General features: G+C 35.8%; 1 protein-coding gene and 1 pseudogene across 1 annotated transcript in view; one reads left to right on the forward strand and one right to left on the reverse strand.

Annotated features, from left to right (window-relative positions):
* The window catches only part of UACA (uveal autoantigen with coiled-coil domains and ankyrin repeats), an 86432-nt gene that overhangs the window by 50827 nt on the left and 19249 nt on the right, over positions 1-16356 (forward strand). The window contains 6 exon segments of the mRNA XM_007467847.1: positions 2303-2367; positions 3163-3220; positions 9106-9176; positions 9280-9386; positions 12623-12804; positions 13976-14013. Coding sequence (XP_007467909.1) covers positions 2303-2367; positions 3163-3220; positions 9106-9176; positions 9280-9386; positions 12623-12804; positions 13976-14013 — 521 coding nt within the window.
* Positions 11669-12100, reverse strand: LOC103076952 (mitochondrial import receptor subunit TOM20 homolog pseudogene; annotated as a pseudogene).

Raw genomic sequence — 16356 nt, forward strand, 5'->3', positions numbered from 1 at the left:
AAGTATTTGAATATAGCTATTGCTTTTCTTCAGTGTTTTAGTTTTCTTTTCATCTGGACAATCATTCTCAGTTCTCTGAGACCTGTGGCAGCTTATTTCTCTGCCCTTCTACTTTGTTATTCAGTTAAATACGGGAGCTGACATAGAGCAGAGAATGTCCTTAACAACTTTAATGTTTTATCCTATGACTCCATGTATGGACAAATAAATACATTACTGTTAACCAACATTGTGTTTGGAAATGGAAGGCAAGGGGGGAGAGAGAGAGAGATCACAAATGAGTTAGTGAGGACATTCTTTACCTAAAGTTACCTTAACTGATGACGAAACTCAATTTATTTGCCAGCTTTGAATGAACAAAAAACTGTTATTACTTATATATATGTTTTCCACTGATGCAGAAGAATATTTATTTTTAGAAATTTTGGATTAACCATACCATTTCAGAATTCATAAGACTTTATTTATTGTGCTGATTCCAATTCAAGCACGTGTCTTTCTTGTTTTTGTCTGTGTTCTTTCTGCTCTGGACATTTCGGCCTAGTGGCCAATCTAAGTGACTTTTGCCCTCCCTCCTTCAGTGCAGATGAAGCTCAAATGCTTTCCCAAGCTCAGCAGACGACGTCTTTTCATATACTGCATTCTGGCATACCTTGCTTTACCCATTTTGTCTTTTGTTTTTGCTGTTGTTTAGTCATGTTTTTATTGATGGGTTTAATTATGTTTGTCTTTAGAGTTGTCCTTTCCTGAGAACAAGGACCTTGTCTCATTTGCTGTTATATTGTCTGTTATAATCCAGATGTGGATATTTGATAAAAATTTGATTAAACAACCTTTATGTATTTTATCTTAACTCCTTTATTTGCTAGCAATATAAAAGTAGATTGAAAATAACCAGATTTCAAGTTAGTGTGGTTTTGAGGTATTTGTGACCCAGGTCTTGCCAGGTACGCGCCTTTGGTATAATTCAGGGTGATATGCTTTAGATGTGATATTTCCATGATTTTTTGCTGTACTATCTCAAGTGGCTGGATTTGGTATTTCCTTAGCCCTGACCTGACATTTTAATGTGACCAAGTTTCTGTGGCATTTTGGTAAACACCAGGGACTGTTGCCACTGTGTCTATCCTCACTATCCACTCCATGCTCTCTCTTACTTCTCATGTAAGTGCCAGTTATTCTAGTCACTTTTCAGGATGTGAAATGTTTCTAGAAAGTTTGTCCATGACCAGTAGCAAATTGAAATTTGAAATTGTTACATCTGACTTATTTGTAGAGGATGTTTAGGAGTGGTTGAAACCTGTTCAAAGGTCTGGACTCACTGCCTTTTGCTCTAGAACCTGTTAGCTACACAGAAATGATCAGGCCCAGCAAAATGTATTCACCTATCTACATGCATATAAAACTGAATGAGAGTTGAAAGTCAATTTATTCCTTCATCCAGGATGAACAGAACACACATTACTTTTCTAGCAGAAAGGTCTACTTGTGAAGTACAATTATGTTTGGAGAAGTTTGTGAAGTTAGAGGGAAATTAAGAGCATTAAAGATTGGAAGCTGGAATGGTCTGGTGAAACGCTTGTAGTTTTCACCATCCAAGAAAGATATTTGCATAAAGAAGTACAATTAGGATAAATAGTGTTTGGAGGTAGAATGTTCTCTGCAAATTACCTTTTTCAGTATTCAGAGTTAACCTTCCAGGTTATCTGGTGACCTCTTCCCTGCTCCCCTCATCATTTCCTTTAAATTTGCACATTATAATCACATATTTAAACAAATTGTCTGATTTTCAGAGACAGAATCTCTCTGTAAACTTTGAATTTTAGTTGAAGCTAAAAATTAGTTAGAGAATACCCTTTCTTTGACTCACATCTCTTAACCTTTCTCCATTTTAGTATCCACACTGCCTATTGAGAAATGTTATGTGAAATCTAGTTATCTTTCTCTCCCTCCTATCCCCATTCCTTTTTCTTCTTTCTCTTTCTCTCCCTTCTCTCCTATGGCAATATTTAATTACTTACTCTGTTTCAGGAACTGCTCCAGGTATTGGAGATACAGTGGTGAATAAGACAAAATTCTTGCTCTGTAATGAGTATTTTTTCTTCCCACCTTCATTGTTTCGGTGTGTACATTATCTCTAATTAAAATACGAAACTGGGTGAGACATCTTAGAAACTTAAAGGATGCCTACAAATGAAATAGTCTGTCAGATGATTTTGGAAAACTGAAGCACATTTCTAAGGAGAATTCACATGTGAAGAAAATAACCCTTATCGTATATTTAAAATTATTTCTTTTCTAGGGAGGAATGCTCTTCACCTGGCTGCGAAGTATGGGCATGCATTGTGTCTACAAAAACTTCTACAGGTAGTAAAAGTGGTTAATACTTTGACTTTATTATTTTGACTACAAATAACAGATGTGTTTTTGGAACTTGAGATCAAAGAAAATAGTAGGCTAGCTTTGACTATTAGCTTACATAATATTTTTTCCATCATTTGTGAAAGAATGTGAACAATAAAGAGCAAAAACTCTGAGGGAAGTGAATTGCATAACTCAGTGTATTAAAAATAAACAACAAAGACTTGACCTTCCTGTTGACATTAGCTGGAGATTGGAATTTTCTGTCATCTGGTATAGGACTTGAGATGAAGTGATACAGCATAGGATCTATATATTTCTGTATAAACATCAATAACTCAGACTATATAATAACATCATTAGTTAAGCTTATAATCAGGCAACCACAAAATTCTGTGAACCAGTGGGCTAAATTACGTTTTCAGTTGAAAGGTCTAGTCACACATTTCCTTAAACATGTTTGCCACTAAGTTTCACAGCAGAACTCATTTGTTTTTTCTGATTCAATTGTTCAAGTTTTAATTCTTGCTGGAAAAAAACCCCAAACAATAACAGTTTCTATATTTCATGCGATTGTAATGTACCATATGTTTTCCTGTTTACTGGAATACTGTTAAATTTACAGTATAATGTTATTATATTTGTCGCATGTCAAAATATTTATGGCTTGTCTAGTACTCTTTAGAGTTTTTGATAAATGCAATGTTTTTAAGATTAAATAACAGCTGTTCATTTGAGTCTCGATATTTAACTTGAAAATAAAACTTTCTTAGATTACTAAATATCTGTGTTTTAAAACAGTACAGTTGTCCCACTGAACATGTAGACCTGCAGGGAAGAACTGCACTTCACGATGCAGGTAATAAGCAAAGGTTTCACTTGGACATAAACAAATCTTTGTTAAAATGGCTGGGCATTTAAATTAATTTCAAAGTTTTAGCATGAATATACTTGTATAATTCATGGAGAAACAGAATGTTATGAATTTTTTATTTATTCAGATTTGAAATTTATTGGATTGTACGGCTTAAAAAGAATCATTCAGCCAGTATTTACAGGCCAGGTTGCTAGATACTGAAAGTCCAAAGATGAATAAACCATAATCCTGCTCTCAAGGAGCTGTAAGTACCATGTGTTTGCTTGGGAACTGGTAGGAGAAATGGGAACGAGGAAGACTTTTCTCTTTCTTAAAAACTATATTTACCTCATTAACATGTCTGAACCTCATTTTCCTCATCTGCAAAATGCAGTTACTAATACTACTGCAGTAGTGGTTATAACTGAATCATGAATAGTACCTGGCATGTAGTAACTTCTTAATTAATGGTGATGGTGCTTGTTTTGATTTAGAGGTGTCAGTGCTGAATTACATATCATTGTAATTTGCTGTATTTTAAAAGAGATTTATATTAGTAATTTCAAAGATTTTATTAATCATACTGTATATCAAAATTTATCTGCATTATTCTTTAGGTGTCTTAAAGAAAATGATTAGAAAAAAGTTAAATATTTAAGGATTTTTGGAATGTAAGATAGTCTGACCCCTGGGCAGACTCCTGTAAGACTGAAATTCCTAGTTAACTAGGTGTTCAAAGGAAAAACAAAACAAAACAAAACAAAACCTACTGTTTCCTTTCATGTATATGGAATATCCTTGGTAGATTAGAGGATTAGAGTAGTCTCTGTTAAAAATGTATTATACTTCAAATTTCCTTCAAACTTTTATACTTTTGATTTTCTTCCTTTTAAAAAATATTTTATGTATTTTTATGATAGTTTAATCTCTCACACAATGCATTTTTTAAAATTTTGGTATAGAGTGCTATTATCTGCAGAACATTTTTACGTACATTATCATTTAAGCCTCACAATGACTCCTGTGAGTTTCTATAGTTTTATTTTATATTTTTATAATTTTATATTACTACTTACATAAACAAAAATAAGTAAATAATTAAAAAATAAATGAAAAAATGGACCTAGCTTCATATGTGATATACTTATCAAGCTTGTGTAGTTATAGAATCATCAAAACAAATTTATAAATTAAACTTAAAATCACAAAAAATTATAATTCATTTCTGTTGCACTAATTTATTGTTTGATGGAAATTTTAAAATGATTTTGCTGCTTAATGAAGTATGAATATGTGTCACATGATATTTCTGTTCTCCTGCCACCTTCTCATAGTTGTTTATTAATCCATCCAACCTTATTAATAATCATGTTTTAAAAATTATTAAAAATGTTATAATTATTAAACATTAAAAATTATAATGTTTTTAAAATGTTAATAATCATGTTTTAAAAATTATTAAAAATGAAAATTTCAAACATAAAGTTAGACTATCATATTAAAATACCTTATACCCTTCATCCAGTTTAGACAGTTGTCAGCATATGGCTAATCTTGATTCATTTATACCACCACCCATTATTCTCCTCTACTTGGCATATTTTAAATCAAATCCAAGACATCATATAATTTTATCCATAAACAATTCAGTTTTTATCCTAAAGATAATGATTCTATTTTGTAACCTAAGTCTAATACCACTATTACACCTGATGCATTTGAAAATGTTTTCAATATCATTTACTCAATGTTCAACTTTTTCTAGTTGTTTTTATTTTTTTTACTGCTTAATTGAGGTATAATTATTATACAAAAATTGTATATAATTATTGTATAATGTAATGTAATAACGTATTGCACATAATTAACAATATGGCATTGTGTACTTTAAAATATATTAAGAGGGTAGAGTACTTAGTATTCTCACCAAAAAAAAACCCAAAAAACAAACCCCAAAAAGCACACAGACACACAAAAGGACACAAGGAAATTTGTGGAGGTGATCCATATGTTTAGTACCTTGATTGTGGTGAGGGTATTACAGTGTATGCATTTGTCCAAACTCATCAAAATATGTACAGTAAATATGTGTAATTTTTGTATATTATAGATTTTATTATCCCTGTTTTTAAAACTGGTACAACTTAACAGATTGAAATTTTAATATTTGTTCAGTAGTTATACAGATGAAGTTAGAATGAAGACCAAGTTGATGTAGTAAAAGAACTCCAATATCAGTTGCTTATAAAAAAAAATGGAGTGGTATAGGTTGGCAGGTGGCTTGAGGTCATTCATGAACTGAATTCTTTCCGTCTTGTTGCTCCACTTTCCTCTGGTATCTTCCTCAGCAATGTCATTGCAGCAGGGTTGTAGTCATATCTGTGTTCCAGCTGGCAGGAAAGGGAAGGAGAATAGGAGGAGCGCATGCCCACAGTCTGAAGCCCAGATTTGGAAGTGGTAAATAGCCCTCTACTCATAATCCATCAATAAGAGAAAAGTCAGTTGGTTGTATTTATCTGTAAAGGAGGCCCAGAAATGTAATCTCAAGATAACTAGTCATGGCCAAGCTGCTACACTGTAGAAAAAGGGGAGAACAAATTTTGGTAACAATTGCCACAGTCCAGCCCTCTGGCCTTCCAGATATTCCTGCAGCCCCTACTTCCCACACATAGAACATTATCCCCACCCCAAGGGAGAGGATACATAACCAATTCAGTCACTGAAGCCACCTCAAAGTCTGGGATTTCTGGGTGACGTGCACTTGTGTATTTTTGGCTCTGAAATGGCTCTTCATGGTCCAACAGTTTGTAAACTCAAAGAAAAGAGATCTGCTCCTTACAATATAGTGATGCAGCAAGAACAGGATAAGTAAAATAAAGACTCCCTTTTGGAAACAGGAGAACTGGGAAATACACAGCAGTCACTAGTCAACAGCAGGTTTCAAATACTGCTGAGCAAAACTTGCAAAGGCTTTCAACTGAGATCTTGGAGTAAATTTGTTGGTTAGCTCGTTCAGGTGCCCCCCGGTTTTGTTTCCTAGGAGAAATCCCTTATTGTCCTCTGTTGGGCCCTAGCTCTGCCTTCTGGGAGGTTCTTGTCCATTATCCTCCAAGATCACAGGTAAATTGGATGTTGGAAAGTATGCCCTCTATATAGACAGCTTAAGCACAGGAAGAGTTATTAGTTTTAGCTGACTGGGCTTTTGGATTTTGGGGTAGTGCATTCCCTCAAAACCTTGGTAGGTTTCTGGCCTATTTGTTGCCAGCCACTTCCATATGTCAGGAACCATTTATTTTCTGGACATAAAGTTCTTAACCCTCCTTTATTTCTTGTTTTTATTTCTAGACTCATGATTCTCTACTTCATTTTATTTTATTTTTTTAACCAAAATTTAGAAAATTTATTTATAAAATGTTCAATACTGTGTAGAACATTAGGTTAATTTACAGAGTTTTTAAATTTTATTTTATTGGAATATAGTTGATTTACAATGTTGTATTAGTTTCAGGTGTACAATGAAGTGAATCACTTATACATATACACATACCTACTCCTTTTTTAGATTCTTTTTCCATATAGGCCATTACAGAGTATTGAATAGAGTTCCCTGTGCTATACAGTAGGTCCTTATTAGTTATCTAGTTTATATATAGTAGTGTGTTATGTCAATCCCAATCTCCCAGTTTATCCCCCCCAACCCCATCCCCTGGTAACCATAAGTTTGTTTTCTACATCCGTGGCTCTACTTCTGTTTTGTAAATAAGTTCATTTGTTCATTTTAATACTGCCACCTCAAAGTCATCTGAAATAATAGTCTTGGATGGGAATATAGTATCCTCAATCTGATCTTTATTCCAGGACTGGATCTGTTTTTTTTGTTTTTGTTTTTGTTTTTTTCATTTTTCCTTATTGGGTTGTCGTTGAGAAAAGTTATGACCAACAATAGTTTTATATCTTGCTGTTTGGTATAGAGAAACAATTGGCTTCTCTATACCTGTTAGGTCCCAGATATCTAGAAACTCTATTCCCTTCCATCTGTGTTCGTAACTAATTCTTGCTTGACCTCATCTCTTTCTTGTTGACCTCATCTCTTTCTTACTAAAAGCAGTAAGCAGCTGCCAATATGCCCTAAAATTTGGGCTCTTTTCTATTGCTTCACCTAGAAAGGCTCCATAGTCACACAGTGTACCTTGTAAATTAGCACAGATGATAGATCTATCAAATGTTTTGCCACAGTATGAGAAAAATCACAAGGTTTCTAGCCTGAAATATGTTTACTGACCACCTAGTACCCAACCACTAAACCAGTGCTGTATAATTTAGGTATCTGTTACAACAGCACCTGACTCCTGATAACAATTTTTGTCTTGGTTAGGGATAAGATTATACTGCTGTGACAAAATAAAATAACATTTGCTTTAAACACACACACACACACACACACACACACACACACACACACACACACACACAGAATTTCTTTCTTTCACGTCACAGCCCTAATGATCAGATTGGCTTGTACCTCTGCTTCATATAGTCATTCAGGGACCCAGATTTCTTCTATTTTGCAGTTCTACCATTGCCTGGGGTGTTGTCCTCATCTTTAAGGCTGAAGCTGATAATGGGTACCTGTTATCCTGCTAGCAGGAAGGAGAAAGATTATGGAAGAATGTATAACCACTCTTTAAAGCCCTAGACTCAGAAGGTAGCACATGTCCCTCATGTCAGACTCCATTGGCATGATCTAACTCATGTGGTCATGCCTGCATGCAAAGGAGACTGGGAACTGTGGTCTAGGTGAGCCACCACCCTGTGCCCAACACAGTTTTATTACCATGGAACAAGGATGAACGGCTGGCATTCTCCATCATCGCACCTTTAATACTGACTTGATTTGTTCAGTATAGTATAACTCTGGAATTTTTTATGCTTTACATTTTTTCCTTCTTATTTTTAATTGGGCCTGAATGGTTGTTATTTTATAATTCCTGAATTAATGTATTCAGTTTCAATTTATCTTTTTAAGATTGATTATATATTTTATATAAAAGACTTGCTGGATTAAAGACATCAGAAATGAAAAACTGACTTGATTTCTTAATGTATGTTTGGTTTTACTTTATTGAATTGCACCAAAAAAAAAAAAAAAAAAAAAAAAAAAAAAAAAAAAAAAAAAAAAAAAAAAAAAAAAAAAAAAAAAAAAAAAGAACGCTGACTTAGTACTTTTTTGTGCAAATAAACTAATATCAACTTATAAAACTTCTATAAAAACTCGTGGGAAGTATAAACACAATCGTACTTTATGAATTTGACCACTTTTTTCCTGATACAAATATGAACTCTAGTGTTGATCGGAGAAGAGGCATCATGTGATTTTATAATATAATTTTTAGCAAAATGACCCTGCTTTTGCATCAAGGGCAGACATTGCAGTTTCTGTTTTGAAAAGGAAATGTGAATTGTATGAATCATACTTTATTTACTGTGGGTCTTCTATAAAGAAAAAGTATATGATTCTTTTAAAAAAACTGCACTAACACTTCAAGGATTCAGTAAGTTATAGCCATACTTTAAAATATACTATAAATAGAAAGTTTAAGTGTGATTTTCATTATCAGTGTTTACCCTTAGCACAGCAGTATATTCTTCTCCTCTGCAAGAGTGACAGTGTTCCTTGGGCCTAATAAATTATACAACATTTACAAAATGATCTTGTCTAATCCGTTTTCAGATAGAAAAATCAATGCTTATAATGCTAAACTGAGAGTGAAGGATGTGAAGTTTAGTACTGTAGGGATTGAAGAATTTAGGCCTTATACGGGTCTAGCAAAACGCCACGTGTTACCAACAGATGTTCACCATTTATCATTTTCCTTTGTTCCTCAAAGCTATGGCAGACTGTCCTTCTAGCATACAGCTGCTCTGCGACCACGGGGCCTCAGTGAATACCAAAGATGTAGTAAGTCAGTTTATGTTTATTCTCATTTCAACTCATGTATTCTGACTTTCATGTTTTGGGAGACTTGTTGTCTGAATGCTGTCTTATTTTTCTTGTTGCTTAGGATGGGCGGACACCGCTTGTTCTGGCTACTCAGATGTGTAGGCCAACAATATGTCAACTGCTGATAGATAGAGGGGCGGATATTAATTCCAGAGACAAACAAAACAGGTAATTCTGTTATCACGGCTCCCCAGACACCAGCTCGATGCACAGTGATCCTGAAGCTCTGCTGCTGTGACTTGGCCTTTCTATCCCCTGTGGTTCTCCCTTCCTTGGAATTAGCGCTCACTTCTTATTGCTCTTCAGAGTTGGCTGAAGAAGGAGGGAGAGGGAAATGGGGGATGATGACAGGGTAAACTCGAAATACAGGCAGTGATTATGGCCTGTGTTCAGGTCAAAGAACTGAAGAAGAGAGTAATGATATCCTAGTTATTTTGAGCTTATAAAATAATCTTTACTGAAATGGGCTCAAATAAGGAAGAAGAATAAAAAATTACATTTACAGTCTCTACTTCTTCATTAGTGAATCTTTTGAGAGTAAAGGAGTGCTTGCGTGTCCTGGAGCTTGACATGTTTCAGTGTAGATTTTCTCAAGGTGTTTTCTCTCCTTTCTGCTGGGCACAATGCCACCTCCTTCTTTGAAACTGAGTTCATTTCTGTACCCCAATACAGATTTCATTAATTTATTTCTGCACCTGTATTTGATGTTATTTTAGTTGGTGTGCACTAACAATTTCTATCCGTAATTCTCTCTGTCCTCTTTTCTGGGTCTAGTGTATCATGCTGCTTGCTATATTATAATTCTCATGTTTATAGTCACGGAGTTTCTGACAACAAAGTATCTGAAATACATCCCTTCCACCAGTTGAAGCATTACAGTAATTTATGACAAGTTTCTGAGATTGTATAGATGATTACTGGTAAAATTGTTGGTTTCTTTTCAGTTACTTTTATTCTTCTAAACACATATTCTATTGTTTGTAGTTCTCTGGAAGTAGATAAGTATAATTAGTCTTTGGATGTCAGATTTTGTAGCTCTGATTGTTTTCATTGTTCAGGCATCTCAAAGGAGGAAATTCTTAAGCAATTAAATCATTAATGTGATTTTTAAGAAAGTGGCTTTTTTTATATTACTTTGTTTTTGTGATACTATGATCTGGCTCCAAGCATGTTTAAGAAAATTTGATTGAAAAATAAATTTTAGGATCAGAAAGGGGTGATCTGGCTGATCCACGTATACAGTGCTTTCTCTTATATTTTTCCAAGTATGTTTGTCTGTGTTTTTTCATTGGAACTTCACAAAAAAACCAATGCGATAGGGCAATGTGTATTATATTTAGACTACGTATCAAGTGGTTTTAAAGGTAAATTAAAATCTGTTTCTGACACTCTGTATTCAAGTTTCTTTTCTTTCTTCCTGTCTTACCTATAACATTTTTTCCCTTACAACAAAAAATTTGTTAATGCCTGTTTTATGTAAAACTGCATTCCAGCAACTACCGGGGAGTATAAAAGAGGAATAGAACAGACATCAAATAAAGGCAAAAATCAGCTTCCGTATGAAATTCAGTATTCACAATTGAAGACAGAATCATATATAGGATAAGTCACTTCATTTCATCAAGTGTTGGTTGCCTCAGCAGTAAAAATAGAGAATTTCTAGAGTACTTCTAAATTTCCATGATGATTTAATTGTTGCATTATTATGATCTGCCAATTATACTGTTAAATGTTTAAGTGCTGACGATTCTATCATGGCAGAATAAACCAGTGGTCCATGATAATGGGGTTAATCAAAGAAGGTTTATTTGAGGGCTTCCCTGGTGACGCAGTGGTTGAGAGTCCGCCTGCCGATGGAGGGGACACGGGTTCGTGCCCCGGTCCGGGAGGATCCCACACGCCGCAGAGCGACTGGGCCCGTGAGCCATGGCCGCTGAGCCTGCGCGTCCGGAGCCTGTGCTCCGCAACGGGAGAGGCCACAACGGTGAGAGGCCCGCGTACAACAACAACAAAAAAGAAGATTTATTTGAGAAGGCAAATTTTAAAATTAAGTGTGAAATGTGAAGGAGGTGTGTAGGAGAAGAAAGGCTCTTCTAAAGAGAGAAATCAGGAACAGGAATCTGATTCTTGTTTTGGAATAGAAGGGATTCATTGGTGACGTTTGCATGATGTGGTTCAGTTCACAAAGTGATTTATTTATTTTATTTTTTTCAGTAACTGATAGTGTATTTATAAAATGAAAACCTCTCTAACAAAATACACTTTTCACTGGGAAAATAAATAAAACAGACAAACGGATCTACACAAAGTAAAAATTAACTTTGGTAGATTTGAGTGTAGGACAGTCCATAACAAGCTTATTTGCCCTTACTCCCCCAGAGCTGATCATCTTTCAAGTTAAGATTTTTAAAATAGTTTTAAATTGAGATTATTATATTGACATTTGTTTCTCATTCCACATCATCTTCAGCCAAGCTCTGAGCACTTACAGTTCTCTAATTGTTGGGAGCTTAGTCAGAAGCATCTGGAACACTGGTGGTGGAAGAGTTTGCTCCAACACTTGCAGTAACTGCTGTGGCCGTCCACACACAGCAATTGCATTTGTCAGATGGTCAACACCCTTCTCATATTCACCTTGAGCTAGTAACTCTTGCAAGCTGTATTTCTTCAAGGAAGAATTTCTGAACGGCTTCAGCATCTTTAAGGTTCGGTAACTTGGAAAGTCCAGTTCTCTCCTTGGCAGGCTTCTGTTTCTTTCTTCGTTCTCGCAGCCTGTTCTTGAAGTTAGGATCACTCCATCTCTTGGGGTCAAAGTAAATGCAGTACCCAATGAAAAGGGCCCCGCACACAGCGGCGGAGATGGCGCTGTTCCGGCCGTCCATCTTCTCTCCAACGAGGAGTGGGGTTGGCGGCAGCAGGGCCCACGATGAAGCCCTTGGCCGAGAACCCTCGGAAAGGACTGTGCCACTCTGTCCTGCCGCCCGCCGCCCGCCGCGAAGGACGCGGAAAGGCCTGCAAAGTGATTTAAATAGCTTGGGTTTATCATTGTAGGTTTTGCACAGATAAGGTGACAGTATCAGCTGTGGAAGATCTTTGTGGCAATTAACTTGTAGTACATAGAAGGACTGGAATAAAGGAGGTTAATTTGGTAGTAGAAGTAACAAATGTGTGTAGGTAGATGTAAAATGTTAGCTCTGCAAACTAAGACACAAAACAAATGTTTTTTTATAAATGCAATGGAGTTAAAATATAAGATAAAAATATGAAGTCAAATCTGTGTCTATAACAACATGGCTTTTTAAAGTAATATCTGTTCTTTAAGAAGGGGACCTCTGAAAGAGATTTCTGAAATATTTTTTTTTGATCCTTCTCAAGGTCTTTTATTCTTCCATCTTGCCTTCTAGGACTGCTCTCATGCTAGGTTGCGAGTATGGTTGCAAAGATACAGTAGAAGTCTTAATCAGAAATGGTGCTGATGTAACCTTGCTGGATGCCCTTGGCCATGATAGTTCTTACTATGCAAGAATTGGTGACAATCTGGACATTCTAACCTTACTGAAGACTGCATCAGAAAATACCAGCAAAGGTACCAGCAGTTTTCTGTCACTAGAAAAGTGCTAGTTAATAAAGAGCCGCTTTTAAAGATTTAGATGATAGAGCTACAGTTCGTAAGAGGCAAAACACTCCTTACAATAAGCAGTATTGGTTCATCTCCCTCTCTGCCCCAGCTGTGCGGTTTTACATTATTGTCACTTGTTTTGAGGCAGTGTGTGTTACATTTATTGTCCAGTTTATCCGGTCAACCCTACTCTACTGTGGAGTAATTTAAGAACTGAAAAGAAAGAGCCAAATAAAGTGTTTTACTAATATATATTTTTTGATGAGGAGGGGTGAAGTGCTTAAGCTCTTGTACTTAAAAAGTTTTAAAGAAAGAATCATTGTTTAAACATGTATTTAAAATATTCAACTAAGATTTATTGAATACTTGTGCCAAGTATTTTCATATGCTTATTAAAGAGAAATTGGAAAGCACAGAAAAGCACAGCAAGTAAAATCAACCACTCATTCTACCACTGAGGAGCCTCTACTAACATTTTGAGGAATATCCTTCCAGTCTTCTCTCTGTGCATAAAATTGAGGTCACCTGTAGTGAGCTGTAGATTACTTTTTGTGTAATATAGTTCGAAGACTTTTCCCTCATAAATAAATACTTTTTCTACAGTATGATTTTTATTGATGCATAAAATTCCATCTAAGTTTAATTAAACAATTTTCTCTAGGTGTCATTTAAGTTGTTTATACAGTATTTACTAATATAAATAACCATCTAGTGACTGTCCTTATGCATAAATATTTTAGCATATTTTTATTATACCCTTAGGATAGCTTCCTAGAAATTGAATTAAGAGGTTTCAGGTTATGCACATTTTTTTAAGCTTTTAATATATATCGACAAGTTGCCTTCTGATTTAGGATGTTTTAAATTTTGTATTTTTCACCTGCCTCCCCTCCCTGGCATTGAATATCATCTGCAGGGATGTTGTCATAGGAAAAAACAATACTTTGCCGATTAGATAGGCAAAAGTGATATTTCATTGTTGTTTTAACTGTAAGGTCGTAAACTTCAAAAGAAACTTAAAAATTGATTTCTTTAATATTGACTTAATTATATAATTGGTGAATGCAAATCTACCCAAGTTAACCTGCTGTTTCACTGTTCCTCTTTCTCCTCCCTTTCCCTCTCTTTAAATCTTCAGGGAGAGAAGTTTGGAAGAAAGGACCATCTTTACAACAGGTTAAAAAATTACGTATATTGTGCAGTTTAAGTAAAGTGTTGAGTAAACCTGGGTAATGGTTATATATAACTGTTTTGAGTTTAAATGCATGCCGTTCTCTCTTCCCAGTTAATCATGCCCATGTAGAACCTAGGTCATGAGACCCTGAGGCTTTATCCAGACACTGTCACTCAGCTTGAGACAATGGGTCTTAATTACAATGAATGTATCCAGTGGGAAATAAGTAGACGCCTGATTGCTGGTCTTGAACATCCAGCCTTTTCAAGTATGGAATAGTGCACCTTGTTGAGTTTCTTTGATGATGAATATTAGCTTGGTAGACCCTAGACAGTTTTCTCCTATTCTCCCTTAGTAACAGAGTCGAATATCCCCTGATGTGGGAAAATTCTTCCAAGCAATAAGAAATGAAGAAAACAGAATTCAAAACTGATTATATATGTGATTTCAATGCCACTGTTAACATTTTGATTTCTTTTTCTTTTTCTTTTTTTGCTGTATTTAATTTAATGAGGACTTGACTTTAAAAAAACACAGTACGTGAAATAATTCATACCTTGCACTAAGTTTATTATCAAATCACTATTTAACCCTGGTTTTGTGTCTCAGTCTCAGTAGATGTCTAATCATTTCCCCTAATCTCTGTGAGTTAAAGTGAGTGGGGTTGCTTTGCGCACTCTTAAACCATCTCACCCAAAGGTAGTGTAGGCAGCTCTCCTCTTCTGCTGACTGTCCCCTTCCAGGCTTTCAGCTTTTCTCTAGTGAGAGGGGCCTGAGCACTTCCAAAGCCTGAAGAGAAGTAATCAGGTACCTTCTGAGCCATCCTGTCATCATTCTGTATCATTTCTGTAGCTCGCACCTAAATTTGAAAGCTGTATGAAAGCATGCTTCCTTTTCAGTCCATCACAATTAAGTAATACGTCCCTGCATGGGTCATATCTGCTGTCACTTTTCTTTCCCATCTGGAGCAGCTGTTTCAGCCTTTTCTCCCATTCCTCAGATAACCTAAGTGGGTGTAGAGGGAAATAAAATGTGCCCTCTTATATCAATACCAGCCATCTCACACATATTGAGAGAAAAACTGTTTCTGAAATATACATGTATTTAAAAGAAAGAATTATTGAGTATTAATATGGGAATGGTATCTAAATGAATAGGAATTATCTAAATGAATTCATGGAGTTAATATTCTGCTAAGAACAGTAAAACTCATTTGTTTCAGTTGTTAATTAAATACATTTTAAAATATCTGCTGTAAATAGGATTTGTTTGTGTACTAAGGGACATATAATCCTTGTTATCAAGAAGCCTACAGTATAGTTTAAAAAATAAGATGTATTCAGTTACTTACTATATGCCCATTACTGTTCTAAGTGCTGGGGATATCAGCGTTCAAATTCCCTGCCCTCATGGAGCTCCGAGCCCAGTGAGAGAGGTGAACAGTAAGCAGATGGATATTGAGCACCATGGCAGATGCTTTGAAGACAAGCAGAACAGGATTAGGGAATGAAGAGGGAGAGGGCGGGAAGCTATTTAGATGGTGTGGTCAGGAAGTGACTGACATTCGAGCAGAGGTCTGAAGGAAGTGAGGAGGGAGCCAGCGGCTCTGTGGGCGAAGCCTCAAGGGCAGAGGGAAGGGCAAGTACCAAGCCCCTGATGAAGGAGCATGTTTAACATGTCCGTGGGGCAGTAGAGGGGCAGAGTGACAGGAACCAGAGACCAGAAGGGAAGGCGGGGGCTGAAAGTGGTATGTATGATGAGACTGGTCAGATTCCACGTCAAGAACGGCCCTTTGGTAGAAGGAATGAGGCTAGACATGTAGTTGGGGCCAAATCGTGGATACAGAGCATCGTCTTAATGGGAACTTGTTCCTCTAATTCTAAATCCGAGCTCATTAGGACGATAGTTTAAACACATGAGTCAACAAATAATGTGGAACATAAAATTATCTTGGAAAATTAAAGCATTCACGTTTTGTTTGTTTCTTTAGCTCTCAAAAAGGAAGAAAGAAATAGCTTTCTAAATTATTGTGTAGATTTAAAGATCAATTTGGGCAAAAAAGTTATTTTATCTCTTGTTTAGTGATTGTATTGTGTTTTTATTAAAGCAAATCTCTAAGCTGGAATAACGTTTCAAGGCAGTAAGTGTACAAAAACAGGTCATGTACCCAACCAAGTCATTTAGAAATCTTTTATATAGCTTTAGTCAGTGGATTGTCTGTCTCTTTCTTATCACACCCTTTGATATTTTATTTCATCAGTACTCAAAGAAGTAGTTTCCATATTTTCTCTCAACATTAATGTAACTCCCGCCTCCCCCCCCCCCCCCCCCCCCCCCCCCCCCTC

The sequence above is a fragment of the Lipotes vexillifer genome, unplaced genomic scaffold (assembly GCF_000442215.2).
Source record: "Lipotes vexillifer unplaced genomic scaffold, Lipotes_vexillifer_v1.1 scaffold792, whole genome shotgun sequence".
In the NCBI taxonomy this organism is placed as follows: Eukaryota; Metazoa; Chordata; class Mammalia; order Artiodactyla; family Lipotidae; genus Lipotes; species Lipotes vexillifer.